Genomic DNA, 27,306 nt, shown 5'->3' with positions numbered 1-27,306 from the left:
GGCTCAATTGCCATCCCTAGTTGTCTCAATTGCTCGTGCAAATCCAGGATCCCACTATGGGCCGAGTCGGCCACAACTGAGCCGGTTCCCGTAGAAGCAATGTTCCTAGGTGGCTCGGCCCGGCCCGCCTCCTCGGCGCCCGACCAGCGCCGCCCACCGCAGTCGGCGCCCCGGCCTCTGCCCTCCCCTCCGCTGTGCCTCCCCATCTAGCCCCACCACGCTCCATCTGCTCCGCCCGTCCGTCGCCACCGCCGCCGCCCTCGCCAGATCGCAGCACCGCGGCCCTCATCGTCACCGGGAACGAAGCAGAACGCCACCGCCACCCTCAACGACCTCGCGGAGAGCTGGGGGAGTTGCATGATCTCTCCCCCACCGCCTCGGCGCTAGGCCTCGCCCTTTCCGCTCCGCATCGCAATTTTTATTTAACTCGCTCCAATCCGGCCCCGGTGGTTATAAGGTTCGAATTCCCGCGCCGATTGGGAGCTTGAGGGGGCCATGGTCTAGGGTTTGTGGCTGCTGGTGCCGTCGCGTGGCAGGGGGGCGGTGGTGGTAGGGCAGCGACAACCGCAGCCATGAGCGACGGCGAGCGCCACGACGACGAAAACCCAACCACCAGCGCCGCAGGTGAGCTCGATGCCCCGGGGCTTGTCACCGCCCCGGTGCGCTTTTGGTTTGGTTTTTGGTGCCTAGGGTTGTGAATTGCTGCGACGCTCGGAGTTCTGATGTGAATTGTGATTTTGTTGGGGGTGCAATGGTTGGGTGCGTGTTTGCTGTGCTTTGTGCTGTAAATTTTGGTACCTGTTACGAATGCTTGATTTTGATGAGCTACAGACGTGCTGTATTGGGCCAGGTTGCTCTCATGCGGGCAACCAATAGGCATGGTAACAGGTTGGGTGCCTGTCGGGTCGTGGGTGCCCATCGGGCGTGGGTGCCTCACCATCTGGCCGCTGCGGCGGCGGGGCGGCCGGGCGGGGAGGTCGGAGAGGGGCGGTGGCAGCCGGGTGGCGAGGCTGGCCGGAGAGGGGAGCCAGACAGGAGGGGTGGGGCAGGGCGGCAAGGCTGGAGGATAGGAGGCTGGTTAGCGGCGGCCGAGCGGGGAGGCCTGAGTGGAGGCGGGGCCGGGCGGGGAGGCTGGGGCGCCGCACCGGGCTGGGAGGCGAGGCGCGGCCGGAGTGGCTGACGGTCTGGCAGGCGGCGACCCCGGCATGGAGGCCGGCCATGGTGAGTACCGTCCGGTGACCGAGCGGGCGGCCATGCGGGCGGGGAGGCCCGAGCTTGGCTCTGTAGTGCCGAGGCGGAGGGGAGGCAGGTTTGATGGGCTCGTTTATTGGGCTGGGTTGTGAAGTGAATGGAGTTCAGGTGACCTGATGGGCCCCCTGCGGGTGAAAGGTGAAACCCGAGCCAGACCCGACCTAGTTTGGGTATCCGACCTGAAGGACCCGTGGGTGGGAAATGAAACCCGAACCTAGATCCGTCGGGTGCAGAACCTGCGGGTACCCGGACCCATGGGCCCAATTGCCATGTCTAACAACCAATCAAACCCTCAGTGTCTCAAATTCCAAAGAATGAGTTGGTTGTGAGATTCTTGGATGTTTAAAAAAGTTGAACTCATGTAAGCTGCTATTTGAGAATGCACCATATCATTATTAACTGTCATGACTCATTTGTCTGCAATTTGGATTCTTGAAATTTCATAATAGGTTCAGGAGGTTGCGCTGAAACTGGATTTATTGCAAGTTATATGCTGATGATGAAATGGTTGAAACTACTACCAATTTGTTTGACTAACCTCATTCTACTTATTACTGTTGTCATCCTTGCAGATGATGACGATGATGAGGATTATGAGGAGCCTGGAGGGAATCACTTCCTGGGGTTTATGTTTGGCAATGTAGATGATTCTGGTGACTTAGATGCTGACTATCTTGATGAGGTAAAGACTTTTTAATCTCTCTCTTTTTTTTTTGACAGGGTAACCTCTGGATTTTTGTTGTTTTGGTCCCGTTATTTTCATCCTCTAGCAGATGTCATGCAGCTAAAGATAGTTCTTTTGAGTATATCTCTGTGCCAGATGCCTGTAGAAGATGCGTGTAGGCCTTTATGAAAAAATTATTCCCAGTTTGTGATTTCTGTGCTTGTGTACAGATAGTTCTCTCTGATGGGGGCTAGCCATTCCCAATCATTGATAATTTGATACACTTTAACTTTATTTGCAGTGGGTGCTCTTTTTCATATCTAGCATTTTGATCTGTGTGATTTATATTTAGAGTGCTCTGTTTCTTGATAGGAACCAGCATTACTAAAAGCAATCATATTGCACCGGTAGAGTTAAATTCAATAAAAGCCCAACATTTAGCATTTTGATTTGTGTGATTTATATTTAGAGTGCTCTGTCTCTTGATAGGAACCAGGCAACCAGCATTCCTAAAAGTAATCATATTGCACCGGTAGAGTTAAAGTGAATAAAATCCCAAAGATAAGAAGATAGGGCAAATCAATGTTATCCACCAACGGTTTCTCAGTCCATGTGTTGTATTTTTCTCATAATTTGGATAGAACAAGAACAGTCCTTAGTAGGACTTCAGGAAATTTGACCAGAAAGAAGTCAGTTGTGGAGCCTAGGGGTACTTGCATTATATGATTTTCCGTTAAATATTTCTGCAGGAAACACAATACACTATTTAGTTGTTTTGATAATGTAATCTGGATGTGCAATATGATTTTCCGTTAAATATTTCTGCAGGAAACACAATACACTATTTAGTTCTTTTTTACTTCTATTTTGCTTGATTTATCAGGATGCAAAGGAACACCTTTTTGCACTGGCAGACAAGCTTGGCCCATCCCTCAAAGACATTGATGTATGCTATCTTATGATTATAGTTAACTTTACTTACCTATTTCGTTACCAAACAAGTTAATTCTGGGTTGTTTGCTAATGTAGCTAATCAAGTCTTCTCCAGAACCAACTGATCCTTCTGAACAAGGTTAGTGACATCTCAATGGTTACCGATAAGCTACCTTAATGATTTCCATGTGTTGTTCACCGACCCAGTTTGCTAATTATCCATTACTTTCTGCTGTTTCTGGCAGCCTTGTTCTGTTCTTCCACGTCTAACTATACACATTAGTTGACACTGGATCTTCTTGTTATGTAGACTATGATGAGAAGGCAGAAGATGCTGTTGACTATGAAGATATTGATGAAGAATACGATGGACCTGAAATTGAAGCAACTACAGAGGAAGACAATGTGTTGTCCAAAAAGGATTACTTCTTGTCAGCAACAGTGTATGCATCGGCTAATAGTACAGTTTCAGTGTTTGATGAGGAGAACTACGATGAGGATGATGAACCACCCAATGATAATGAGTCTGCTGGTGATAATGCTGTGCAAAATTTCTCTTCAGGTGATACTGGACCATGTGCCTAATTGTTTCCATGCTTCATTTTTTTTTTATATTAGCATTCATTCCATTTCTTACCACTTTTTGGATCACTTGCTACCCCTGATGTTGTTTTTTCCATTTACTGATTAGATTTTTTGTGGCTTGGCACACTTTTTCCTCTGCAACTATATTTATTAATGTGGGTTTGCATGTGCTACTTTTCCCCTTCTGTTGGGCAAGCATTGCTGGTACTGGTCAAGTTTGTTCCAGATCAAACTCTAATAAAAACCTAAACTGAAGACTTGACCATCCTTTTTAACCTTTTTCTTTGGTGGTCAGAGACTCAGAGTTTGACATAAACTTCACTTTTAATGATTGGAAACTAGTGAGAATGTTGTGCAACCTTTTTGTTAAAGCATGTGCATGCAACAATTAGTTTCAATTGTTGAGTACATGTTTGAAAGTAAATAGAGCAGTCATCTGATGGATCTAACACATCAAATTTTCAGTCTAAGTTTTATTTAGTTATATTTTGTTTTAGCTAAGTGACATGATTCTCATTTCCCGTAATCTATTTGGATATAGTTTTAACGGAGCAGCTGGATGTGGCAACCTCAAGAGATGACCATGCCTTAGAAAAGATTGGCTCGTTATCACATCCAGAAGAAAGTATGGACTTTGAATATGAAGTTTTTCAGGTATTACAAAGCATGGACCTTGAACTTAGAATTGCATGATATCTTTGGTTAGTTTTTTTGGTTGAAGGCTATCGAAGTATATCTGCTGAGTATGGGAATGAAAATTTCCTGCAGAGCTTGGCGAAACTTTTTTGGGAAAGTTAGTTAGGGGACACTGCATATTTTTTTCTATTGTCTACAGACACTGGGACCATGGTGACAAATGGGGCCAGGGTCCACATTCCAGTGAGCACCAGCTCCATTTATCAAAATAGGCACTGTTTGTCACCTGAAGCCAATTGGCCTGACCTTTTCTATTCTTAGATCTGTAGTTGTCTCAATGATTTATGTCTCAACATCACTGACTTACTCGTTTCTAATTAAGCAGAATGAAATGGGCACTGAAGAAGGTCAACTCAAGCCTGAAAGTGCGTCTTCCCTCCCTGTTTTATGCATAGAGGATGGGAGTGTGATCCTGAGGTTCTCTGAAATTTTTGGTATCCAGGAGCCTATAAGAAAAGTGAAGACAGATCACCATAAACGTCCAGTGAATAAAGGTATTCTGCTTGTTGGTTGCAAGAAAAAAGTCCAGAAAACACCATGCTCCCCCATATACGATGGGTAGATAGTGAGTAACAGGAGGGTATCACCTGAAAGTCTTTTTACTTTAAATGTACTTATTACTGCTTTTGGGTTGTACAATTTGAGATAGAGAAATTTAGCTGCGACTGGCTGTATCGACAGTATACATTTATAACTGCAGATCTGATACCCAATCTAGATCATTTTGTCTGAGAGCAAGTATCTAATTTGTTTAACCGTTGGTTTTACAAAATATGGCATTTCTGACCGCTTGTAGTTATTACAGTGTTATTAAACTTGTCTTATTAAGCAGAGAACACATGCTGCGTGCGAGGACTAGGTGCCCTCGTTGTTCCGATATTGTGAATAGGTTTAGCCGATTAAAAGGGTCAATTATGTGGATAGACAAGCAGTCTATTGGCTTACTGCTTACAAGGACTTTTAATTGATTGGTGTAAAAGAAAAAGTATGAATATGTGATCCTTTTTGCAGCACATGCCATCATTGACAGATGATTATCGCTTACTTTTCTCCCTATGTGCACGAAAGGGATGTATTAGACCTTTGTTTCTCTGCTAGATGAATGTACCTATATAATTGTAAATTTTAAATATCAAACTGTTCACATGGCTAAAGTTCTGTATACTCACCACAAGGTGGGGTGATTGAACAAATACCAGTTACAAACTTGTAGAATGTTGGGCGTTAATAGTTTATTATGGAAGTTGATCCTGGCCAAAACATTTGAATATATCTAATGTCTTATTTGTCTGGTTGTAATTGCTTACAGAGCTCCATGTCACAAATGTTTCTGACATTGTTGAAGAAGACGAGGAGTTATTTCTCCGAAGAACTATTCAAAATTTCTCGACTTCGAAGCATATCCATATGAATGAAGATTTTGTTGAGAGTGACAGTGATGAGTCAATTTCTGATGTCACTTTAAGGTTAAAGGACTCTTGTCTTTCTGAACAACCAATGAAAGATGCACATAAGGATATTCATACTGTTCAGCCATCTCCAGTTTGTCCTGATTTTTATCCACTTGAGCATGATGATTGGGAAAATGATATCATTTGGGATAATTCACCGACAACTGAAAGTCAGCCTTGCTTAGAAAGCTGTGTAATATCTGAAGAGAGCATGGACACCCACGGTGAACACCAGGCTAAGGATTATGGCCAGGCCTCCGGGTGCTGTGATGTACAGAGTAAAATTCATGGTTCCCCAGTAATAAAAGAGCCTTTTGGCTGTACAGAAATGCCTGCTCCGGCTAACTACCATTCCCCTGAGAATAGTTACCCTCCATTGACAAAGGAGGATAACTTAGACCACACAGAACCAAATAACTTAGATGAAACAGTTAAAATTGATAGCATCCGGTGTTTAAACAATCTGTGTTTGCTGAATAGGGAATTATCAGAAGGGTCATGGTTGGATAACATAATTTGGGATCCCAGTGTGGATGCTCCAAAGCCTAAACTGATCCTTGACCTCAAAGACAACCTGATGCTTTTTGAGATTCTAGATGAAAAGAATGTGGATCACCTCCGTTCTCATGCTCGTGCCATGATTTTTAGTCAGTCAATGAAGACTTCAACATCAACAGTGGAGAATTTTGGCAATCAAGCAAAGACATCGAGTGGAAGATTCAACATCTCCAATGATAAGTTTTATTCTAACCGGAAGATGTCGCAGCAAGCTAAATCTCATACTAAAAAACGTGCTTTAATGGGCATAAAGGTGGTGCATTCTGCTCCAGCTCATAAGCTGCAAACCATGAAACCAATATTGAGCAAGTATGTGTCATCCCCTCCCTTCTGCCAAACTTGGAATATCCACATCTATGATTTCTCATCTTCTATTGTCTTAACAAGCCTGTATTCGATTGAATCTTTCATGCTTTCTACTGTTTCATTGTTACTTCATTGAGGTGACCAGAATTGCAATGGAGTAATTGATAAATAGTTATATGAGGCATCGGTACAATAAAAAATATTTTTTTATATATTCCTTTTTAAATGAAAAATGTGTGACTTAGAGCCTTTATTGGTGATATCCACTCAAGAGAACGATTGACAGTACTGTTTTTTTTAAGGAAATATTTCTCTAACTATGGATTGGATGCCCTTTCCATTGTATGGATAATTTTCACCTCAGGTTTTGGGTCAGTACAACTGGGCTCTGTAGTCTGTATTGCTGTTTTATTATGGCGATAGTTGTGTTCCTGTTCATATGATGTAGAAACAAAACAAAATGCAACTTCAGAACTTGAAAGTTTGGAGATTAGGTTATAATTCTAGTCATATGCATTGTCACTTTGAGAAAATCTGCAAGTTCTCCAGTGGAAATATTTGGATCCAGTGTTTACAGGCTTTGGCTATAAGGATCCTTAGATCATAATGTAATGTAAGAGATTGTGCTCAGGGGAAGGGGTGCACAGCAGAAGGGGGGAGACAGACATACTTAGCAGGGGAAGGAGATTTATGATGCTTCTGAATGTAGTTAAGATGGGAGCTAAATCTTCTGCTGGAGGAGCATGGCATGCTGAATTATTGTGCAGTACTGTTCACGCCGTGAACAGTTCCGTTGAGCATGACATTGGGTTCTTGCACTGCTAGATTGCAGAACTCCTTGCTCTGGACAATGATCAATATATGATGCGTATCTTGGCACTTCTGACCTTGGCTATATTTACAATGTGTTCTACTGAAAATGTAGGGTATGTTTGGTGTCCTTGCCTAAACTTGCTATTGGGGAATGAAATCCTTGCTACCAGAGGATAGCAAATTTGGCTATCGCTCAAAAGCAAGGAAATCTGTATGCACCTTGCCCAAAAGTATGGCTAGGCAAGGGAACCAAATTTGCATGTCTCCCCCTTGGCAACGGAACCAAACATGACTTTAGTTGTCCCACTGCATTCTATTGTTTACAGTTCTCTGCCCACTTCATCTCTAATAATTTGTTTATTGATCAATTGTGCAGTAAGGAAATCGCAAACTTTCATAGACCAAAAGCTAAGTGGTATCCACATGAAAATAAAATTGCTGCTCAATTGCAAGGAGCTGCTTGTAGCCATGGGCGAATGACTGCTATACTTATGACTTTGGGAGGAAAAGGAGTCAAGCTTTTGGTCAATGCAGAGGAAACTCCAGTCTCTGTCAAATCAAAAGCTTCGAAGAAGTTAGGCTAGTATTCATTTACTATCCCGTTCCCTTTGCTTATTTTTCTTTATTTGGATCATTCTTGTTCTGCTTTCTATTTGTTTGTAGATTGGTTGTTTGCCAAGACATCTCCTGTGTAATTTAAGCCCTCCCCCCTCCAAAATAAATAAACTACTACTTTCTCCAGTTTTAATACTTTCCTTCGACACCTTATTTTGTGCAGAATTCAAGCTTTCTGAGAAGATCAAATTGTTCTGTTCTGGAAAAGAGCTTCAGGATGACATCTCGTTATCTATGCAAAATGTGCGACCGTACTCTATTCTGCATGTTGTTCGCACTGAAGTACATCTATGGACAAAAGCACAGAAGTTACCTGGTGAGGACAAGCCTCTACGTCCTCCTGGGGCATTCAGGAAAAAAGCTGACTTGTCCGTTAAGGATGGACATGTATTTTTAATGGAGTAAGTCCAGTTTATTTCCCTTCATATAATGGAAGTAGTAATTGCAATGAACTTTTACATATGTGACTTCGTACAGACGCCAATTTATTGAAATGTTTAGTTGCTGGTTCAGCCAAGTGGTGAACATGATATTAGTACGTGCAAGATTGCTATTTGGTTATGTAAAATGTGCATTTGAAATATGATTTGCTTTTTATTAATTTGATTATCGATTTTCTGTTCATTATTGTAGCATACATGTTAGTAACTGTTCAATGCAGATACTGTGAGGACACATATCTGATACTTTACCTTCGAATATTTTACTGCTAGTTTAGTCAAGTGCTTAACATTATGTCAGTATGTGCAAGATTGTATTGGTTATGTATGTGAGCAAATTTTGATAATGTAATTTTGTTCACTATAGTAATACATCTGTTATGTATTGGTTTGAATGCAGATATTGTGAAGAGAGACCTTTGTTACTTTCAAATGCAGGAATGGGAGCTCGACTCTGTACATATTACCAGAAAATTTCACCTGCTGATCAGGCAGCTACATCCCTGCAAAACAATAGTCATGGACTGGGTACAGTGCTTGCGATTGATCCTGCTGATAAATCTCCTTTTCTGGGAGGCATATGTTCCGGGTCCCATCAATCTTGTATTGAAACAAACATGTACAGGTCGCCTATGTTTCCACATAAGGTTGCACCAACCGATTATCTTTTAGTTCGTTCGGCCAAAGGGATGCTTTCCCTTCGTCGCATCGACAAGCTATATGCTGTTGGTCAACAAGTAAGCTCTGGTGCCAAAACACTGTATTTTGTATCAGCAGGATGTGCAGTTTTGCCAACCCTTTTTTATCTGCTGTTTGTTGTCCTAATATGGTCAAGGAGAACCTAATTATGATGTATTTGCTGGATGTTTTGCAGTATTGCGTTGCCAAGCAATACATTGCAGACCATGTTCTGACATATTCATTGTATTCTCTTGGGTTTGATTTGTATAGTTCTAGTGGGACCTGTGGCGAACATAGCTGGAAGAGTTTGACTAGGGTTTTTCTTGCCTTATTTTTTGCAGAAAGGGACTGTATATTTCTGTTACAGTGATAGGGATATGTGCTTCTCATCATGCCTTTTTATTATTTTATTTGGATTTGGACATGTAAATGCATATTGTTTTATTGATAGTGATATGCTATGAAGTTCAATAATCTAGTGTCGTTTTGCTCTTAAAAGTTGGATGTTTAGGAGCTGCTTTGGTGCTGTTTTGGCAAGTCATGCACTTGCTTTTGAAAGACCCTACTTGTTGGCAGTGTGTTGCCATTGGGTGAGGAAGAACAATACAGAACATAAACACCTATTAATATGACTTGAACATGGATTTTGATATATTTCTATGTAAAAAATTGAAGAAATTATGTTCCATTATATTCACTTTCTTTATCAACAAAATGTAAATGGTACTCCTTGAGTTCTTGTTGCCCCTCAAATTCCGCTATTGATAGAATGAATAGTACCTTAAAAATAATTTGTCAGTGTTATTATCATAGGAACTAATCTGTTTGGGATGAGTCTTATAATATCATCCATAACATGATAGTTATGTTCTCCTGCAGGAACCTCATATGGAAGTATTTTCACCAGGAACAAAAAATGTGCAGAATTATCTTCTGAATCGAGTGCTTGCATATGCTTATCGTGAGTTTCGTGCTAGGGAGAGGCCTGATGTTATTCCTCAGATTCGAGCTGATGAGTTACCCATTCAAAGTCCTCTGACAGAAGCTATTGTGAAAAAACGATTGAAGCATTGCGCAGATTTGAGGGTCGGTTAGATGTCTATCTCACATGTTGTTTCTCATGTTTATATCTGTACATCTTTTTCATCTTTTAATTTTGGCTTTTGATTTAACCAGAATTAATGCTCTCCCACACCTTTTCTTTTACAGAAAGGATCAAATGGACATATATTTTGGACGCAGAGACCTGATTTCCAGGTTCCATCAGAGGAAGAACTAAGAAGATTATTGATGCCAGAAAGTGTGAGTTTCTTCAAATTACTATTACACTTGTGTCGATCAACTGTTTCTTGATGACAAGCCTTATCCCTCAAGAAAATTCGAGTGCTGATCACGTTGCACTGGCTATATAAGGATCACCAGCATGGTTGATTACTTACTCCCTATATTTCCAGATATATAAGGCAACTATTCCTTGTGCATACATTAATGCAATAATGAAGTAGAAAAGAGAAGAAAAACTGTGCCATGCTATTCCTGTTAGGGATGATCTATTGAGTGCATGGCCTTTGTTTTGATAGAAGTACCAATGACCCAGAGGGAGTGGTAGCTAAGTTTCTTTATGACAGTTATAGTAAATAAATAGGGTTTCGATTTAAAAAAGGGTTTCAGTTTCAGCATTTCAGAATATTCATTAATTGGTGTTAGTAGATTGCATTGGTGGCCCCCATATTTATCTTAGTAGATTGCATTAGTGGCCCCCATATTTGTCTTACTTTTGCGGGTTGTGGTGCATTGTGGCTGGAATTCCTGGTGCTTGTACAGAGATTAGGAGATGAGGTGGAAGACATGTCTTTTTGCAAAGTGCTTCTGTAACACCTCAGGGACCACCACAAGTCCGGAATGCTATTAAACTACCCTACAAGCATACTGAACTAGAAAATTTCGGCAACACCTCCTCTGTAATGAGGTTTAACTAGCACCTCAACACAGAGAAGATTAATATACATCCACACTAACAATAATAGACATTGTAGCAAGAGGAACATGCCTCAAACATACATCCACACCGCGACGATACAGCCATACAACAATGGCTAATGGTTGCTGAACAAACAACACACATAAAACGAAAGACGATGGTGAATGTGCTAAGGACATGTTGCTACCCATCCTGATGCTCGTCAGCTCAAGGCAAACCTACCTGGGGAGAAAAATAAAACAGTGAGATGGAAATCTCAACAAGCAAACCAATATAGCGGGCTATTTAATCTACATGTTGATTAATCATCAGGGTTAAACATATATTGGTTTCAATTACCAATCAGAACATTATATAATTCTCAAGTTATAGATAACACAATAAGAACATCATGTTAAGCTCAAGCTGAAGGTAGCGCCACCGACTTGAGTACCCTGCTAAAGCGATTTATGATTCAAGACTAGGGGGCCGTTTGGTAGAGTTCTCCAACCTCCTGATTCTGTGGTGGAAGTGATTCTGTAGTAGAAGTAGATTCTGTGGTGAAAGTGATTCTGTTTGTGAAATCGTTTGGTATGTTAGTGGTGGAAGTGATTTATGAGAGAAGATTGTGTTGAAATTGAGGAGAATCAGCTGGGAATCGGTGGAAGTTAGATTTTTCGGTTCCCACCTTGCAGTAGAAAACGTGACAGTGATTCTCTCTGATTCTGATGCGGAATCGATTCACCGGCAGGGCGTTTGGTAGCGCTCCTGCCGATTCTGGGGTGGAATCAGCTCCCAGAGCGCTACCAAACGGCCCCTAGGTATGAGTAAATTATTGACTGCATTCATCCAAAATTTACCCCTACGAAAAGAGAACGTGGGTATTGGCATCACTACAGCTATAAAGCATAACAAGCCATTAACTTGAACTTCATCTTAGCACATCATGAATAATAAGGCATCAAGAACCAAAGTAAAAACTCCATGAGACCCCAAAGTTTGGCTCCACAAGTTTAATTGACGCATAGACATAGACCGTGAACAAGTAGAAAAAAAAGTTAATCGAATAACCAGCATGCGTTACCTAGCCCACCATTCCACTGCATAATTATCACCATATTGCAAATATGCATTTAATCCACAATTCCAACACAGCACTACCGCTACGATGCAAGGATGCATTCATCCCACAATTTCAATGCAAAAATGCCATTGCATTGCAAAAATGCATATGAATGCACATGTCGTGATTTTCCTCACCCTTAATCACCCTTACCCCTTTTCAGGTAATATAAGGGTGTGCACCGTACCTCTTCTCGGGTAACATACGGGGTTATACTGGTACAGTCGCATACGCGGTGCCACATAACTTCCAATGCAATGCATGAGATGCACATGGCATGCTTCATGCAAAATTAAACATTGGAACTTACATCATACTTGCATACTTCGTGAATATTCATACGAAGAATATGAAAGAACGACACCTTCCACTTCCCTGACTTCATGTTTGAGGAATCATATAAAATTCAAAATGTAAACAACAAGTAACATGCTCAAACCCAGTTCTTTAGAATATAAATACGTGCTGCAACTAAAGGGGGGAAATTGTAACAAAGTGTCATCAAGTGACCATCACCGTAAACCATACCTATGGCATCACAATGCATTAAACCTAGACCCGTGATAATTCAGAACATTAAATCTTAAGGTGTGTGTTTCGTTTTAATGCGGCAATTGTTGAAAGAATATAAAGGATTTGCCCCATTGCACAATTGCACTGACTTTTGGCATAAATATGCCATTGCTATGCAAGTGCTATGGCATGCTCATTTTAACAGTACTCAACACTACATATTCTGAATGTCATTTCTTACATGAGAACGAAAGACCAGAGTCAACCAACTCTATGTAAAACACCGTGAAGCAGATCTCAAATGTAAATACTATGCATATGGTATGTTGTATTCGACAACTATAACTATTGCATTATTGAACTTCACTTTCATATGTAAGACAAACAAGTAAATGTCGTCTTCTGTGCAAGGGCGCACTAATGAGAAGTGCTTCACTCATATTTAACTTTCAGAACATCATTTGATTTAGTGATCATGGTAGAGCAGAAAGAAACTCATCATATTTCGTTTATTAAGATCATCATGCGTGCTTTGTTTTAAAAGTGGAGGTAGTAAAAATAACAAATCATAGCTGTAGCAACCATTGCTATGTTTGCTTGCCTTTTACCGAAGACGATGAAGAAAGCTTGCCTAAGTATGATCGGAAGCACTGCCACATATACAAGCACTTTTTGCACTCTAAAACACAGCAACATTGCATAAAAACAAAAACACGCTTCCTACGACCAAAAACCCCGCATACAAGGCATCCGAAGTCTATAGAAAAGAATCTACCACATTGCTCTCTCGACTTTGGGTGGGAACTTCCTTTAACTAGCTAGGCCGAAGATCGAAGAACATAAATTTGCTCGGACTAAAGCACATCGGACGACAACACTATTATATCACTTACTCCTAATCTGCTCATCCAGTACGAGCAAGACCAGCGCCATCGAAGGGGGTGGGGTATCAACAAGACCTACGACTTTCATTTTAAGCTTATGGACGAAACTGACCCAATTAAAACTCAACTTCAATTTAAGTTGCTACACATCAACTGGATCAACTAAAACCCGAACCTCGGTGCAAAAACTTTGATCTAATTAATCTACGACCATCTAGGGACTACATTGAAGTAACCCTTGACACGTGGATTGCGATTCGGTGACGACTTGGTGACAGTCCCACAAAATACCCTCATCTTTCCTTCTTCTTCCTCCCTTCCCCTTTCTTCTGATCTTCTCCCTTTCATCTTCCTCTTCTTTTCTTTTGTCTTTTCCCCTTTTCTTTTCTTCTTCTTCACTTTTCTTTCTTTTTTTTCCTTTCTTTCTCTCCCTCCCTTCCTTCGGTTGCCCCTGCCTCGTCTCCTTTTGCTGTCGCCGGTAGACGGCGCTTCGGTGACAACGGCAATGGCGCATGGCGGCGGGCACATCGCAGCCGAGGGTGGCATAGCTACGAGGGTGACAGCGGGCGGGCGGTGACGCTAGGGTTAGGGTGGCAGGTGGCATCGGGGCGGAATGGGTGGGTCCTTTATTTTCTTTTTTTTTTCTTTCCTCATTCGACGGTCTGGACTTATTGGGCTCATTACACATTCATCGGGTGCCTAGACGAGATGTTTAGATAGCAAAATGGAATCATTTTGACGAGATCTATGCATCTACGGTCTCCGATCGTCCATCCGAGCATTGGATGAAAAAGTCAGAACTTTGTACTTCTGCGGGACCTGCGGTCCACGCCCTATCTTTGTAAATATTGGGTATCACAGCTTAACAGGAAAAGACAGCCAAGTTTCGATCTTAAAAAAGGTTAAATGGCTAGAATAACAACCGAGTTTTAAGTGGGTGGCCATGATATTCCCGTGATCAGTTCTAACAGTTAGATCATTTATGACAATGTCTCTTTACAGGAATGTGTGGTTGGGGGTTTACCATGAAGTTAGTAAGATGCGACATAGATCTTTAAGAATTTTGATCTGTTTGGCCCTTTAGCTTTTTTTATATGACACTTAGTGATATGGCAGGGTTGTGGAGCGTACTCGCCCTCTGTCAAGGCTCTGAGTAGCGACCTAGATGGAACCTTAAGCTTTATTGATACTTGCCAATATCGAACATCTCCAACTCTTAAATAGAGCTGGCGCCTAACAAATCAACTAACAACCTTATCTCTAATGAAACCAACTAGCAAATCTTATCTCCAACTAATGAATCTAGCCGATCCCAATTAATCTAATGAACTCTATCTCTAAATAATCTTCTATCCTTCTGCCGAAGAAGCTTCAATCGAGCCTCCTGTATTTGTCCGATCCCCTGTTGCCACCACCTGTAGGCGCGTTCGACAAAAGCGTCTACAACATTTCTGCCCTCCTGGCGAAACAACTTCTCATTGAGCTGGAACTCAGGGTACTGATGAGTAAAGCTCTCCAAAGATTCCCACGTTGCATCTGCCGCGCTACTTGTGCTACACCCGGCTGATAGGCGATCAACTCAGGTGGTGGGCGGTCGTACACCACCTGGAAGAGAGTGGCCTTGAAGGAAGTTTGAAATGAAGTGTTGAAGCCATATTTTGCCCAAGGCAACCAACGAAGCCAACTACGCGTCTGATCCCCCTCAAGGCAACATAGATACACGCTTAAAATCTGATTAGTCACCTTCAATTGGCCATCCGTTTGGAGGTGAAAGGCTGAGCTGAGCTGAAGCTTGATCTCGGTGGGTTTGAACAACTCGGTCTAGAAGGAGCTCGTGAACATAGGGGTTGCGATCGCTCGCGGTCGAACAAGGGATCTCGTGTAGTAGGACGATGTGATCAAAGAATGCCTGGGCTACTGACATGGCCGTGTAAGGATGCCCCAAAGCGGTGAATGGCCGTGTAAGGATGCCCCAAAGCGGTGAAATGGGCGTATTTGGAAAACTGATCCACCACTGTCAATACCACTGACTTGACGAACACTTTCGGAAATCCTTCGACGAAATCCATGGCGATGTTAGTGCTCATTTGAGTGCCTCAAACGCATAGTCTGCTTCCGGCGTCCAGACGAAAGCGTCCTTCAATAGTTGTGTTAATGGTCGGGCCACCGCACCGTATTCCTTGATGAATTTGCGATAGTAGCCTGTGAGCTCGAGAAAACCCCTAAGTGCACGTACTGTCCCCGGCTCCGGCCATGCTTGAACTGCTTCTATCTTTGCTATATCCATGGCGACACCTTGGCTGGAGACAATGTGTCCTAGGTAGGCTACCGTTGTGCACCGGACAAGCACTTGGACTTCTTGACTGCGAGCTGGTGCTCCCACATCAGTAGAAAGATAGCCTGGATGTGCTGCAAATGTTCAGACCATGACACACTGTAGATTAGGATAATCGAAGAATACAAGCACAAACCGTAGAATGAAAGCTTTGAGAACATCATTCATCAGCGCTTGAAATGTGGAGGGAGCATTTGCAAGCTCAAACAACATGACCAGAAATTCATAGTGTTCGTGGTGAGTGCAAAACGCTGTCTTCTCAATGTCTGGCGGATACATAAAAACTTGATGGTAGCCGCTACGAAGATCCTGCTTTGTAAAGAACCGTGCACCTTTCAATTCATTGAGCAGCTCATCGATGACCAGAATTGGGAATTTGTCCTTCACTTTCTTCGCATTCAAAGCTCGATACTCGACACAAAAATGCCACGATTCATCTTGCTTGCGGACTAGGAGAACAGGTGATGAGAACGTCGATGTGCTCTCCCTAATGATCTTTGGTGCAACATCTTCGTACATTGGTGCTCAATTTCATCTTTGAGCAATTGGGGGTACCGATATGGATGGACAGGGATGGGCGTAGTCCTTGGTAGCAAATGGATGCGATGGTCGAAACGCCGGCGAGGAGGAAGACCTTGCAGGGCCTCAAAGATATTCGCAAACTCAGTGAGCAGCAAGCTAAGGAGGTCGTCCAATTTCAGCGCATGGAGGCAAGGTGCTAGTGAGGAGTTCATGCCAATGCACTGAACACGATGATCATCGCTCCAAAATGACATGGACAGACGCTCAAAGTTCCACAATACTGGCCCTAAAGTGCATATCCACTGCACGCCCAGGACAAGCTCATACCCTTCCAGTGGTAACACATAAGAGGGTGATGGAGAAGGATTCATCGCCGATCTTGATGGAAGCTGCCCTGCAAATGCCAGTGCAAGGAAGGCGGTCTTCGTTCACGACGCCCATCAGGCCTAGCTAGGGAATCAGAGTGAGACCGATGAGACGTGCAGTCTGATCGACCACAAAGGAGTGGGTGGAGCCTGTGTCGACTAAAGCTCGCAAAGTCTGGCCGGCAACGTCCACCTCCAAGTGCATCATTTGACTTGACACAATCCCGGTGATGGCATGCATCAAAATTTCTGGACCATCCGACAACTCATCTTCTAGGGTGATAGCATCTTCAAGCTCTAGGAGATAAATGCCCTTCATGGAACAACGCTACAGATGCTCCTTAGAAAACTTATCAGGGCAATTGAAGCACATGACAAATGTTCTGCCATCTCCGCTGGTGACAAACGTGTGAAGCGCGTTCTAGGCGTAGAGACCGTGTGTGGTGGCTGCGTCGAAGCTGAAGGCACGGGTGGCGCTAATATAGATGGAGGCGCACACCTCGGCTGCGTTGGCGTGGCGCGTCCCTGTGCGCATGTCCTCATCTTCAACTTCCAGGTGATGGGCAAAGGCTCGAGCCAAACTCATGGCATCCTCCAAAGTTGTCGGACGTATATCCACGGGAATAGTGGAGGATTATTAGGAGCAGTTCTTGATTCTTCTTTCTCGGTGCAACAGCATTACATAGATGCAACAGGTGGTCCAAAGCGGCCGTTGACGAATTCGACGAACTGTAGCCAAGTAGGCACACCATGGTTACATTCCAATCGATAGTACCATTGGCTAGCCGATCCAGTCATGTGGAACAAAGCCAACCAAACCTTCTCATCCTTCGGAGTGCGTTGAGCGAGGGAAAACTGCTTGCAATGGTGAATCCAAACAACTAGATCGTCCTTGCCGTTGTAATCCGAAAACCAAAGTTTGTGGATATACGTCACTGGACGGGCAATGTGTATGCTCGTGCTACCAAGTGGCTTGCGGTCTTCGTCGTCTTGGCCGGAGCTCTTGGCATCGCCCAGAGCAGGGCCGTTGGTCTCACGCGCAAGTTGTTTGCTCTGCAAGTGGTTGACGACAACATTGAGCGAGGAGAATTGGGTTTGGATATGGGAGATCCCATTGCTATGGCGGTCAACGGTGAGCAAGATTCGATCGAGTTTGGATGTGATGTCAGCCATGGTCGTAGGATCGCCCATGTCTGATACCAAAGAACATATGGCTGGGTAGTGGAGCGTACTCGCCCTCTGTTGAGGCTCTAAGCAGCGACCTAGATGGAAGCTTAAGCTTTATTGATACTTGCCAATACCAGGCATCTCCAACTCTTAAATAGAGTTGGCGCCTAACAAATCAACTAACAACCTTATCTCTAATTAAGCCAACTAGCAAATCTTATCTCCGACTAATGAATCTAGCCGGTCCCAATTAAGCTAACAAACTCTCTCTAAATGATCTTCTATCCTTCTGTCGAAGAAGCTTCAACTGAGCCTCCTGTATTTGCCACACCCCCCCTGTTGCCGCCGCGTGTAGGTGTGTCTGACAAAAGCATCTACAATACTTAGGGTCGTTTGCCTTGCCAAATGATTGATCAAATGCAAGGACCTAATGACACAATTAAGCATGATGTGGATCTAACCATGATTTTCCACATTGTTTTTCATTATTGTACTAATTGACTGATGTACCTAATTGGTGCAACTCAGAAAGCTCATGGATCTGTGACCTGTCACTACGATTCAAGTTTATGGACCTAACTGATGCAACCAAACTGGTTCACGGACCTTTTGGTGTTTTTGTTTCTTTTTCTAAAGAAATATAATACAAATCAAAACTAATTGCCTTTAACGAACATACGTACTTTCTTGAATCACCAAAAGCTTGAGATTGTGCTAGTGCTGAAAGGTTGGGGGAAAAAGTGCATCATTAAGTTGGCTTCAAACACAGTTTTTGTTTTTCAATTTTATCTGAAAACAAAACTGCCAAAGTAATGAGTATATTTATTCTTCGAAGGGTACTTTACATTGTTCTATTATAGTTTGGTGTTTATTAACAGTATTTCTTTTTCTTACCTGAAAATATAGCAATTACTTGCTATTGAACTTTTTTCAACTAACCGCCATTCTTCAGGTCTGCTGTTATGAGAGTATGCAAGCTGGTCTGCACCGTCTCAAGCGCTTAGGAATTGTGAAGCTTACTCAGCCAGTTGGACTGGCTTCTGCAATGAATCAGCTTCCTGATGAAGCTATTGAGCTTGCTGCTGCATCACATATTGAGAGGGAATTGCAAATCACTAGCTGGAATCTAACCAGCAATTTTGTTGCTTGTACTAGTCAGGTACTTATATTACTTTTTACTCATGTGATGAGTGAGCCAGAACAACATTATTGTTCTAGCAATGCCAGTTCATTGAACTAAATCCAAGTACTGTTCATACAAACTGCAGGGTAGTAGTTGATGTGCTCTATGTTTAGAGAGCCTACAGATATCCTTCACATTCATATTTCCTAAATCAACATTTGGGAGATAAGGGACACTATTTGGTATAAAAAAACTTGTAAAGGGGAATGGGTTGCTGATTCCATAAGGGCTTGTTGGGTGCACAGGGAATGGGCAGGATGCCGATATCTCGGTCCATTCCCTAGGGGCTAGGGTAGTTGTGGCCCGTGGAATATTGTCCCCTCCTTGCCCAGTTGGTTCTTGGATGCAACATGGGGCCAGAAAAACCCACTCCATTCCACAGCAATCTCCTCCAGCCCATGGTGATGAATAAAACCTCCTAATAGAAAATTGTATATATGTTGGGACAAGTACTTTTGATTCTGTTTGGACTGAAGTAGTAACAATGATCTAGCATTGCAGGAATCATAGCGTAGGTTGTGGGATATAGTCATAGATTTTGTCTGCTTAGAGATCAACTAAATTTGCGTTTCTTATAGTGAGCCATTTCACATTATTCAATTTTCATGGTGTGGTTTCTCAAAAATAAGGTTCGAATGATGGAGATTTTGGTCCAACTACAACAATATGATTTCTTTTTGGATGCTTGGTGTATACTCCCTCCGTTTCGCAATGTTTGTCCATAGCCTCGGGAGTATCTGTCTTAAATTGTTTGTCTATTGCGGTAACCAGGGTGCTTTATGGTTCATTTTACTGCTATGCCCTTGAGTATATGCATACATTTACTCCAACGTTGGTGAATTACTTGCTCTTATCCTTGCATCGATTAGGGGTAGTATGGTCATCTTACTGTATTTTTTCACTCGGTTTCAGTATTTCTTGGTTTGTACGTAATGGTGGGCGTGGACAAATATTGCGAAACGGAGGGAGTAACTGCTACCAGTAGGGTATGGGCTATCCAATCATCTATCAAACATATACCCAACAAAATTTGGACCTCCATTACCCACACGCATTAGAAAGTGGGTATGCATAGTACAGGGTACCTGGCAAGAGCGATGGAGAGAGGCATAGAAAGGCAAATAGAGAGATGGGGGATAAATCAAGTGATAAGAGAGATCGAGGGAGGGGAATGGAAATACTGAGGGGAAATAGAGACCAGTAAAAAGAGGGGGAGAGAACGGAGGGAGTGGGATGAGAGGAAAGAGATTGATTAAGATGAGGTAGGTTAGAAGTGGGAGAAACATGAGATTGAGGAGGAGAGAACAGATAAAGTAGAGAAATCGGTATAGAAAGAGGAGGGAGGGATCGCTGATCTGACTCTTGGCCCTCTCCCCTGTCAGCTCAGGTAGCAACATCCATTGCAGCCCTGCAACCAACTTTATTGGCCCTGCTGTCACATAGAGAGGGAGTGACAGATGTTTAGAAACAGATTTATTGGTAGTGTTTGTATTTGGGCAAGGTTATAGGATACCCACTGGCAGTCCTAGCTTGGTGAGGTTATGTATGTTTGAATGCATGAGTATTTATTTCTTTTTTCTAAATGGTAAATGTAGAGATATGTTGTTAATTTTCCTTGTTCTATACTTGTTTATTTGTATTTGTTTTCCTCAATTTTTTTAATATAATTTCCTTTGGTCTGTGCAGGACAGAGAAAATATAGAAAGATTAGAAATTACTGGTGTTGGTGATCCATCTGGTCGTGGGCTAGGATTCAGCTATGTGCGAGTAGCACCAAAAGCACCTGCCTCCAATTCATCGCATAAGAAAAAGTCAGCTGCTGCAAAGGGTACCACTGTAACTGGAACTGATGCTGATCTCCGTAGGTTGAGCATGGATGCAGCCCGAGAGGTACCATTAAGCCTAGTGGTTTAACAATAATATACACAGAAAAGATTGCCTGGCATTACAGTTGTTGGCATGCCATAATATCATGGAACATACTTCAGTCTGAACTTAAATATGTGTCTATTAGTATTTCATAGTCTTTGAGATTCTTATTTTTGGGGGTATGAAGAAAGACTCATGTGGGTCCTCTAAAAAAAAGGAAAACTTCCTCCATACAATGAAAACAATTCTCATTTTACCAATATAGTGTTGGCTGTAAAAATGACAGGTGGGACCTACTCCCACAAGCCATTGACAAACACAGGTGGCGTTTGGATTGTTGGAAATGTAAGGTGGGAATAGGAAATGAGGTGTGGGATAAGTTATATCCTATGTTTGGTTCATAGGATACGGAAAAGAGACCGGTTTGGGATTGGGAAATCATGCTATCTTTTCCCACCGATTTAATCCCACTGGAGGGGGTGGGTTTAGAGGTAGGATACGGGTGGGGACCAAATTAGCCTTCGTCTTCCTCAGATAGCGCTGCTAGGCTTGCTGCGACCCGCAGAGCCCCCATAGCTAGATCTCGCCTTCTGTCAAACTGCTCGTAGCAAACCCGCCGTGGATACCTCTTCCCTCATCAAGTAGTCTCCATCACTGGCTTTGAATCGTGCTTTGTTTCTTCGATCTACTTGGACCCCTCGCTGGCCACAGTTGCCCTATTCCAGTGGCCAATGCCTATCATGCGTTACTGCCTGCAGCCGCTTCTTCCTCCATCACAAAATCACCACTCGAAGCTCGTGCTGTTGCGATTCATTCCAAGGGCCATATAGCCATCCGGGGCTCTTGTTGATGGGGCTGCTACTCTATTTTGGATTCATGGGAAGGCTTCTGCTACTACCAGAGTTGAGGCTTGAGACTGCTACTAGCTGATTCGATGGTGCTTCATGATCTGGGACTCGTTGCCAGGAACGCTGAAGCAAGAAAGGCGGAAGAGAATCAGATTTGCATAATGTTTTTTCCGGGGGCATTTTGGTAAAAAAAAACTCTATCCCAGTCCAAAACCCAATAAATCCAAACATAGGAACATGGACTAAACGTTATATCCTTATCTCCAACCCGATGCTTCATAACCCCACTTATATCCTATCCCTATCCCACCAAGTATCCAAACGCCACCTCAGTGGTATTTTGGTGTACTGTGACTTCCGCTAGTAGTGTCGAAACAGATCTCCCATGCCACAAAAAAATGATCAAGACACTTAAATGATCTCTTCCACTCATTTATGTGTATGTGTGATACTTTTTGAGAATGAAAATGTGCGAATTTAATACGGTACCTTTTTGTGGAGAGAGCTGTATTGTTTGGGTGAATCCTGTGTTCATATATCTATCAAAATATTTCTTTATGCTTTGTGCACTAACATTTGCCATTAATGTACTTCTATATATAGTTGCTTCTGAAATTCGGCGTTCCAGAAGAGCAAATTGATAAATTAACAAGGTGGCATAGGATTGCTATGGTGAGGAAGCTGTCAAGTGAGCAAGCCGCATCGGGAATTACTATTGATGAAATTCCTGTTAGTAAGTTTGCACGTGGACAAAGGATGTCTTTTCTGCAACTTCAGCAGCAAACTAGGGAGAAATGTCAGGAAATTTGGGACAGACAATTTCAGTCACTTTCAGCTATAGATGGTGGTGATAATGGCAGTGACACCGAAGCTAACAGTGATCTGGACTCGTTTGCTGGGGATCTTGAGAACTTGCTAGATGCAGAAGAATTTGACGATGAAGATACTAGTAAAGCAGACCTGAGAAGTGATAAATCAGATGGAATGAGAGGACTTAAAATGAGAAGGTGCCCTACTCATGCTCAAATTTATGAGGAAATTGAAGATGATGAAGCAGAAGCTTCTCTGGCAAAAAAACTGCTTGAAGGTAGTTATTTTTTTTTATGTTTTGCTTTACAAAAACTAGCTTAGTTCTTATGGTTTACAGCTTCTTGTGGTGCAGAGGATGGTAATGACATGAAGAAAAAAAAGCAGCCTGTGGAATTGACAAATTTTGGAACCTCTCTATATAATCAAGGTGCCACTAAAATGAAGCAGAGTAAGACTGGGCAAATGATTAAATCATCTGGTTATGTTGGTGCATTGACCCCAAAGGAGAGCACGCCGAGAGAAGCAAAAGAGGTATTACTCCACATCTGAAGTTCTGGACATGGTCTTGGTTGCCTTGTCTCTTACTTTGATTTATTGTTATACTGGCAGAAACAAGCTGTAATGAGGTTATTCATGTTACTGCATGCAGGCTGAAAATTCTTTTGCTGAAGGTAGTTTGTCCACAAAACTAAAAACGAAGATGACATTTGATAGAAATGGCATCGTTCTAGATAAGAAGAGAAGTGCTCTAGGAAAGTATGGACTTAAGGTAAGCCCAGAACATGATTATTGACTTGTGAAGAAGTTTTTATCTGCGGGAATCTCATCATCTTCTTTGTTGTTTTTTGGTTTCATCTCTAGCCTATCCCAAGTTCCCAACTTGCTTGGGACTAAAAGGCTTTGTTGTTGTTGAATATTTTTCTGTGGTAACTTGAATCAGCCTTTTTGTCCATTGTGCTGCTTGTTGATATTGGACACAACAAGGTTTGCTTAACCTATACCTATGCTACGTGTGAGTATTATGTTATGCGGGTGGTATTATGATACTCAGTACGTTGATTATGTTGTACTTGTGGACTGTGGTGTTCTCCTTACCATCAGGCTTCATGAAAAGTGGCTCATGAGTGCTAATTTAAGTTGAATAGTGGAATTCCAGACAATTCAAGTAAAGTATTGCTGCTGTACACTGGTTATTGGCTTGCTATCGTGCATATTAAAGTGTGTGAAGTACGCTGCTAAATTTTAAAATTTTGAACATGTGTGTGTGTGAGTTCTATCAGATTCATGTCGAAGCTGATTTGGTCTTGCTATTGTGGCTCTTATATGGCCTTTTCTTATTTTCAGGAAAAGAGACAGGGTGGAAGGGGGGATACTCTTGTCTGTGGAGCCTGTGGTCAGGTAGGCACAGTAAAGTGAATTCTTGCATGTGCCCTTCTGAAAAATGTTATTATATTTCATGCCTTCATTTTTGTTTCTCTGTTGTTGAATAGCTTGGGCATATGCGGACTAACAAACTCTGCCCTAAGTATGGGGAGGATCCAGAAATGTCACAAATGGATGTAAATTCAGTTAAGTCGAATCCTCCGGATATAGTGAGCCACGTGCAAACAAAGACACCGTGCAAGAGGGTGATAACCAAGGTGTCTTCTGAAGTTACTGAAACTAAAGGACCAGAAGGTATTGAAAAGATAAAATCTGTCCCGGTAAAATTCAAATTAGGGCCGCCTGAAATATCCTTGGAAAGAAACATGTCACTGTCTGGTTCGCTGGTTTCTGCTAAACGCATCATGGATGTTACAGACTTTAGATCTGCTGGAAAGGCCAATAAGATAATAATACCTAATAAGAAGAAGTCTGATGATTATCCTCCTGACACTCCAAAGCCATCTGTTGTATTTCGACCTCCTGCTGAAGAGAAGGATATACCTCGCAAGAAGATCACCATCAAGCAGCCTAAGGGAGTAGACCAACAAAGACATGTTGAACCTAGGAGTGGTCAGGAGCCCACCAGAAAGACAAGAAAAATTGTTGAGTTGTCAAGTTTTGAGAACCATAGAGAGGATGATCGTTGGTTTGGTGCAGAACCCAGCCAAATGAATTCCTCGCATGAAAGGAGGTTGGTTCTAGAGGGAAAAAGAAGGAGCAAAGCCATAATGGAAAATGATAAATCATGGAGGGATTTTGAAGATCAAAGAGAAATGCAGCAACAGAGGCTGATTGATGCTAGGATATATGCATCGAGGGAGGAAGATCATCAGAAGGCAAAAAAGAAAAACAAGAAAAAGAAAAAACATGAGTTCCGAGATGATGACCTACTTGATCATAGGCCATATAAAAATGACAGAAGGGTACCTGAAAGACATCGAGTGGTAAAGCGATCTACTCCGGCTGATGTGATTGAATATGCACCATCCGCGAAGCGTCGCAGAGGAGGAGAGGTACCCCTTTTCAGTTTTCACTTATATGTTTAATGGGATTATACAATGCTTTATAAATGTCGTCCCCAATTATTTCTCTGATCCCGCTATTCTAGGAGAAGTGGTTGCGGCCACAACTTCGATTTGTTGTAGGTATTTGGAGAAGGGGCCAAATAGTTGTATGAAAGCTTCTCTTGCTGCTTTGAGTTTGCTTCTGTTTCCTACTTTTGAGACCTGTGACTAGTGAAACAGTATTCTTTGTTCTTTGTGAAGAAATGAAGGAACTGCAACACGAATATCATTTGGATAGTACTCTCTTTGTTTCTTTTTATAAGTCATATTTTGGTTCGACACGGGGATTAAGGAGCTTATGAAACCAAGAGAATGGTTGGGGGAAAATGACCCGTGTCCATGGTGTTAATGAGAATAAGAGAGAATAGCTGTGTGGGTGTTAACTCATAAATGCTGAAGAGATAAGATAGATTAATGAAGGCAAAAGAAATAGAAGAGCATTAAAAATAAATGCACGCCATATATTTTGAAATGGAAGGAGTATATTCCCGTAGTTTTATTTTTTACTGTCAGCTACTTGTTTGATCATTCTTGCCACTATTTGATATTTTTCAGTGAATTTCTGTGTGACTGATAAGTAACTCGCATTTGTACAATTGTTTAAAGGAATAAACTAAATTACTGAAATGCTATGTGGTGAACTAGGAACTTGAGCTTAATTAATTGTTTTCATTCTAATGCAGGTTGAGCTCTCTAACATACTGGAAAAGATAGTTGACCACATTCGAGGAAACACTGCTGTATCATACCTATTTCTTAAACCAGTGCCGAAGAAAGAAGCTCCTGATTACCTTGACTTTATAGAGCGCCCAATGGATCTTGGTACCATTAGAGAAAAGGTGAGGAAGATGGAGTACAAAAACCGGGAGGAATTCAGGAATGACGTAGCGCAGATACAACTGAATGCACACATTTACAATGACAATCGCCATCCTGCCATCCCTCCACTTGCTGACAGGCTCAAGGAGATGTGTGATTATCTTCTTGACGAAAGTGCAGATCTGCTAGATGAGGCAGAACATGCGATTGAGGACTAATACTAATAACCAGATATAGCATTTAGATCTTGCTATATCCTAACATAGATGTATTTGCTGATCTGTAGGAGGGGAAAGGGTAGCTGTACATCTTTTTGGTCCTGGCTGTAATGTACATGGCATCCCAAAATCCAACTATTTTGCCTTTTGTTGGTATTGGGAGTTAGGAATCCTGAATGTACACAAGATCTAGGGTAGTTATCGAGGGGTTCGCTGTAAAAATGTAGAATGTAGTTTGTCCATATCCATGGCTTATTTCTTAATATTCTGATGCTCTTGCAATATCTGATATTAATGGCCTTGAACATTGGCATCAATCATTTAAGATGCACAAGGTCAAAGCATGTGCCTGGGAACACCCAGTCTATCCTCTCATCTCTAGGTTTCTTGCCTGCTTCATTGTTTATTTGGAGTTGATTTGTTTTGGAGCCTGAAGCCCTGAACTTTAACCTGATGGCCAAGTTCCAATCAATTCAAGATTCCGAAGGGCAAGAACTTTTAGCCGTTCCATATGCATTGCTTTGCATCGGCTATGATCATCTTGCTTTATCGGATGACAGCATATGGATGCCCAAAATCAAAGCTTGTAACGGGATGAAAATGGTTTGAAAACGATCGAAAAGGGCTTAAATCACTTTTAATTTCACATGTTCACTTGAGAACGAAATTGATAACGATAATATTATAAACGAATATGACATCGATAATACGAGAAAAAAAGGAAGCGGTATTATCGGGATGGAAACATGCAAATATTGATCGGGTATTGATAATTCAAATTTGAAAGAACTAAACTGTAGCTTTAGCAATTATGGCACCGCATGACATACGACATATACCTTTGTGCAGTTGCTCTTCTCTAACTATAGTATATGAGTTTTCAAAAAAAAAAAAACATACAGAAGCCAGGTTCTTTGAAACCCAATATCTAAAAGTGTTATTTTGTGATAGTTTTGACTAAGTGTTGTTTTGTGAAAATTACTTATAAGATCAACCCAAAGGCAATTGTAAAAGGGCTGTGGGTGGACCGGGAAGGAGATCCGAGAATTCCTAACCCAAAACAGAAGAACTTGAAAACAATCAGAAGTAGCCTAAATCATTTTCGCTATCGATTATGCAAAGTTCCACTGTTTCCTTTTCCATTTTTTTTTCTGATATATCGGTTTCGGCTTCAGTGGCCACAAAAAGTTCAAAAACAATCACCAGAA

General features: G+C 42.1%; 1 protein-coding gene across 4 annotated transcripts; it reads left to right on the top strand.

The window, feature by feature from the left end:
• The first annotated feature begins 189 nt into the window (after positions 1-189).
• Positions 190-26,473, top strand: LOC133927110 (transcription initiation factor TFIID subunit 1-like). Of its 4 annotated transcripts, none has more exons than XM_062373412.1 (21): positions 190-624; positions 1,824-1,933; positions 2,799-2,861; positions 2,945-2,987; positions 3,159-3,410; positions 3,975-4,087; positions 4,455-4,623; positions 5,439-6,447; positions 7,634-7,836; positions 8,036-8,273; positions 8,713-9,049; positions 9,873-10,079; positions 10,203-10,295; positions 18,815-19,021; positions 20,732-20,935; positions 22,366-22,849; positions 22,925-23,103; positions 23,222-23,341; positions 23,917-23,970; positions 24,063-25,010; positions 25,745-26,473. In XM_062373412.1, exons 1-21 carry the CDS (start codon positions 573-575, stop codon positions 26,096-26,098), a joined length of 5,439 nt encoding a protein of 1,812 aa, XP_062229396.1. In that variant the 5' UTR covers positions 190-572; the 3' UTR covers positions 26,099-26,473. The 4 variants fall into 4 exon arrangements, with proteins under 4 accessions (XP_062229396.1, XP_062229395.1, XP_062229399.1 ...); XM_062373411.1 differs by having other exon boundaries at positions 4,452-4,623; XM_062373415.1 differs by lacking the exons at positions 190-624; positions 1,824-1,933; positions 2,799-2,861; positions 2,945-2,987; positions 3,159-3,410 and adding an exon at positions 4,202-4,312.
• The last annotated feature ends 833 nt before the right edge of the window (positions 26,474-27,306 follow it).

Source organism: Phragmites australis, chromosome 8, assembly GCF_958298935.1.
Source record: "Phragmites australis chromosome 8, lpPhrAust1.1, whole genome shotgun sequence".
Lineage (NCBI taxonomy): Eukaryota > Viridiplantae > Streptophyta > Magnoliopsida > Poales > Poaceae > Phragmites > Phragmites australis.
Note: the sequence above shows the minus strand (reverse complement) of the source record. Positions and strands in the feature narration are given on the sequence as shown.